We start from the raw sequence: 4,972 nt of genomic DNA, 5'->3' as shown, positions 1-4,972 counted from the left end.
GCGGGCCTCTCACTGTTGTGGCCTCTCCCGTTGCGGAGCACAGGCTCCGGACGTGCAGGCTCAGCGGCCATGGCCCACGGGCCCAGCCGCTCCACGTCATGGGGGATCTTCCCGGACCGGGGCACGAACCCGTGTCTCCTGCATCGGCAGGTGGACTCCCAACCACTGCGCCACCAGGGAAGCCCACTTTAATATATTTTTAAGTATTTTGTCATTTACTTTCCAAATATACCTTCTAATGGCTTTCCAGAATTACCAGTTTACAATTCCATAGATGTATATGAGGTATAAATTTCACCAATATTTAGATAACTATGTGTACTTAAAAAAATCTGTATCATTGCTTACTTTTAAATTTCGTTGAATTCTGGAAAGGTTAAATATGCTTTTATATGTATTCTTGTATTATTTTTCTTTTTATCTGTTTGTATCTTTTGCTTATATGTCAACTAGGATATCAGTATTTTTCTTAGAATAAAGATAAATTTATTTGTGGCAAATATTTTAAAAGTCTGTTGTTTGCCTTTAAGTATTTTTATTTTTATTTTTATTTATTGATTTTAATGAATGTATTTATTATTTATTTTTGGCTGTGTTGGGTCTTCGTTGCTGCACACGTGGGCTTTCTCTAGTTGCGGTGAGTGGGAGCTACTCTTCATTGCGGTGTGAGGGCTTCTAATTGCAGTGGCTTCTCTTGTTGCTGAGCACGGGCTCTAGGCACGTGGGCTTAAGTAGTTGTGGCCCACAGGTTCAGTAGTTGCAGCTCGCAGGCTCTAGAGCGTGGGCTCAGTAGTTGTGGCATATGGGCTTAGTTGCTCCGTGGCATGTGGGATCTTCCCGGACTAGGAATCCAACCTGTGTCCACTGCATTGGCAGGTGGACTCTTAACCACTGCGCCACCAGGGAAGTCCCTAAGGATTTTTAAAATGTAGTTATTATCTATTCTCTTGTGATTTCTTCTACAGCTTATAAGTTTTGGAAGTCCTTTCCAGGTTTGATAAATATTTAATTATGTTTTCTTTTCATTTAAAACATATTAAATTCTTTCATTCAACAATTATTTACCTGTCACCTACTCTGAGCCAGTCCTTATACTAGGTGTTGGGGACTTGGTAGAGACCAAGATAGAAATTACTACCTCTGATCATTTGGGAATAGGAAAACATGGGTATTTTCAAGGTCTGATAATCTAATTCTAGCCTCCTACATGGCAGGTGAAAAGTCTATTAATAAAGTGTCCATGATGCCTGTTCTGTCATCTTTTAGATTTTGTTTGTGTGAGATTAAATTAAATTAATTTTTTCAAATTGTCGCCTATTTATTACAGTATCATTATTGCATAGATGTTTCGTACCCATTGATTTGTGGTATCTTCAAGACCTAGAGTCTTATCTCTATTATATGGAGGCAGTATAATGTATGTGTCCTGGAGTCAGGCTGACCTGCTTTTAGATCCTAGCTCTTCACTTACTAGCCAGGTACCTTTAGACACGTTGCTTATCCTGTCTGAACTTTTGTTTCTTCATCAGTAAAGTAGGGTGGTAATATTATCGTAGGATTATTGTGACAATTAAATGCAAAAGGGTTAACACTTTTTTAAAAGGTAATGTATTATTATATTCTTGTCAGGTGGTCTTGATGGAAAATTGCCCTATACGTGATAACACCATGTGTTTCTCTATAGGTGAAAGCAACAAACATAACCAATAAAGCAACATTTGGTATGGAAATAAGTTGCATCAAGAAAAAGCTCGTAAAGCTAAGTAGTTTTCATTGAATATTTTGCTTCTGAGCAGGGTGCAAGCATATCTACATCATTGCTGGAGGGCGTGTGTTTTTCCATTAGGTCAGTGGAATTGAATTCCCAGTGCATGTAGATGAATGGAGTGTCGTATGAGCCTGCACAACTCAAGATAAAAATGATCACAGTACTCCATCAGATTCTTAGATCCAGACTTCTTTGCCTCTCAGATAACAGGTACATTACTGGTCTTGGCCCTTATTATATTTTGATTTGTTCCTCTTGTCCTAACCTCAACTTCATACCTATTTTCATTCTTGCTTCTGGTCACAGTCATGGGTCTTGGCTTATTCTGTCACTGGATACACTAGGCTCCTTTTCTGCATTTGCCTTCCTTTTCACACTATTGGCAAGTCCCCTTGTGTAGTTTTCAAATTCACAGGGTGGCAGAAGGAGCAGGTGGCCAATGGAACACCGGGAAGGTAGAATGGGGGGCTGAGGAAAAGAGGGAGAGCCTTGTAACCAGTGCCCACTCATCACCCGTGGTTCTCAGCTCTTCAGCAAAAGCTTTGGGGAAAGAGAGGAGCCGTGGACTTCCTGTAATCCTAAAAAAGAATGTGTTTTTTTCTTTTTCACTCCTAACTTAAACTAGATTGTGTCTCAACTCTGATCTGTCCATTGGTTGGCATCACTCACCTTCAAATATTTATAAGAAAGAAGGCATTTTGGGGAAAGATTTCAATCTGTTTATAGTGAACATAATTAGGGGGAAGTCATAGAAGCAGTGGAGGTCAGTGGCTGCACCAGGATGAAAATTGTTTTGTTTTAAGGGTGATGTCATCTCTGAGCAAAGTGAAATGAGCCAGGAGGCAAATGAGAATGTAGACAGGTCTGCCCAATTCCTTTTAAAGCCCCAGAAACCCATTCAGCCTTACATCTGCTCGACTCTGGATGATTTTCAGGAAGAGAGAGACTATTTGGCAAACTACATCTTCCCTCAGCTGAGCGAATTCTGCAATTCCCGGGGTGCGTGTTTGAAAGCTGTGGACCTGAGGTGGTCAGCGTTGAAGGCCCAGGTGCCCTTACCCTTCAATCTATTTAGACAACATTTTTGTCTCCACTAGCAACATCTGAAGCTCTGTCTGGACTGCGTGAACAGCTGCTTTCCCTCTTTTTTCTGCTTGCTGGGTCAGACATACGGGGACTTTCTCCCTGATTACTCACCTGTCGTGTTCTCCAAGGCAACTGACTTGTCAAGTTTATCCATAATGGAACAGAATCTCTATGTTGCTGCAAAAAACTGTTATCCTTGAGTCCTGGAGAATCCCAACTGCAGTCCGACTGAGTTAGAGATCATCCAAGCAGCATTTCTGAATGAGTCTCAATTTCAGTATTTTTACTTTAGGACGGGAACCATGCTGCTGAAGCCTATGGACGAGGAAAAGGAGGAGATGCTGTCCGCAGGTTTTCTGATCAACGATGAGGAAAAATTAAAGATTGGAAAGCTTAAGGCCAAGATTATTAGCAAAGGGCTACCTGTCACGTTGTTCAGAGATCTCCGTGAGTTGGGTGAGCCTGGTTCTCAAGGACTGGTTGGTTGTGATAGAAAAACTTTACCCAGCCACTTTAATGATGGAAAATATAGGTTAGTAAAAATGGAGATAGCTGTCTTTTGTCATAGGTCCATGTGTTTTGTATGTCTTCCTTGTGAAAGGAATTTTTCTTCATTTGAAGATTTTTGAAACTGAGAGCAAATAGTGGGTCGTGGAAGAGGATTTAGGAAGTCAAGGAGCTCAGAGAAGACCTAAAATATCTGGCAGTTAACATGTAGATAGAGAGCAGAGTTTCTCATCCAGGGCTGATTTTGCCCCCAAGGGACTTTCGGCTACATCTTTGGTGTCACATTTTTGGTGTCACAGTTGGGGGTGTACTACTGGCATCTAACAGGTGGAGGTCAGGGTCACTGCTAAACATCCTACAGTGCACAGGACTGCCCCTCATAATAAAGAATTTTCCAACCCAAAATGTCAGTAATGCCAAGGTTGAGAAATCCTGATCTAGAGAGAACTTTTATTAATTGTCATGTGCTTTTTGCATGTTATCGCATTTAATCTTCAAGGTTTAGCCCTGCAAGGTAGGTGCTATAATTCCTGTTTTACAGATGAACAAATGAAAGCTGCTGTGTAGCAGTTAAGTGACTTACCTAATGTCACTTCACCAGTGAGGGATCATTCTAGGATTTGAACCCAAGTCCTTCTGACTCCAAAATCCATGCTCGTTTGCCTTCACACTTACCACTCAGAGAGTAAGTGATGCGTGCACCAGTAGCCTCGGCATCACCTAGGAACTTGCTAGAAATGCATTCTGGGTCTATTGAATTAGAATTTGCATTTTAATAAAGATGACCAGGTGAGTTGCAGGCACATTAAAGTTTGAGAAGCACTGCCTGGCATCCTGTTGCCTCTGAATGAAATGATTACATTTATTCTGAAAGTGTCTCATGGACATGTACAGATTAAAAAGGGAGGAACAACATCAGAGCAGGGCAGAGATTCTTCACCTAGACAGACTTTAGGAGGGATCTGTGATGCCCTAAATTTATATGAAAAAAAGAATGTTTATATGCAGATGTGTGTTTTGGGCGGTAGGAAGTTGGCCTGTGTCTTTGATCAGATTCTCAAAAGGTTTAATGACCCAAAAAAGATTGTGAGTTACTGTTGTAAGGGCCCAATTAATGTGGGAGTGCAAAATGCAGGTGGTGCATTCTCAAAAGCTTTCAGGGACCAGGCAGGCATAGTCCTTCTAATATGATAGGGGGCAGATGGATCTGTAGTCAACTGAATGGGAGGGCGTTGACCCACCTAAAGTCATTCACATCCATTGTTGGGGGTGGGGCATGAAATCCCACCTGTGCTGGTCAAACAAAACTCTGCCTACAAGCCAAATTATTTTGGAGTCCTAGAAAAGAATATTGTATCAATCGTTACTCTTTGGGTTGAAAGTGACTCGGACTGGCTCCAACAAACAGGGAATTTTAGTTTATATAACTTTAAAGCCCAGGATTGGGTCTGTGTTCAGCTCAGGCTTCATCCACTGGCTCAAATGAGGTTACCAGGCCCTGGTTTCTCACTATTTCTCTGCATGGCTCTGTTGTCCTGATGTTGCCTCAACTCCTTGGCGCCTCCATAATGGAGGGAAGATGGCTCTAGCAGCTCCAGGTTCAAGTCCAGC

At 41.8% G+C, this 4,972-nt stretch overlaps 1 protein-coding gene across 1 annotated transcript in view; it reads left to right on the top strand.

Annotated features, from left to right (window-relative positions):
* The first annotated feature begins 2,598 nt into the window (after window positions 1-2,598).
* LOC103083672 (tetratricopeptide repeat protein GNN-like) overlaps window positions 2,599-4,972 on the top strand; it is a 69,462-nt gene continuing 67,088 nt past the window's right edge. Inside the window, 2 exon segments of the mRNA XM_007454282.1 lie at window positions 2,599-3,315; window positions 3,317-3,386. Of these exon segments, the coding sequence (XP_007454344.1) occupies window positions 2,599-3,315; window positions 3,317-3,386 (787 nt within the window).

Source organism: Lipotes vexillifer, unplaced genomic scaffold (assembly GCF_000442215.2).
Source record: "Lipotes vexillifer unplaced genomic scaffold, Lipotes_vexillifer_v1.1 scaffold492, whole genome shotgun sequence".
Lineage (NCBI taxonomy): Eukaryota > Metazoa > Chordata > Mammalia > Artiodactyla > Lipotidae > Lipotes > Lipotes vexillifer.
The sequence above is the reverse complement of the archived record's forward strand: the minus strand, read 5'-3'. Positions and strand labels throughout refer to the sequence as shown.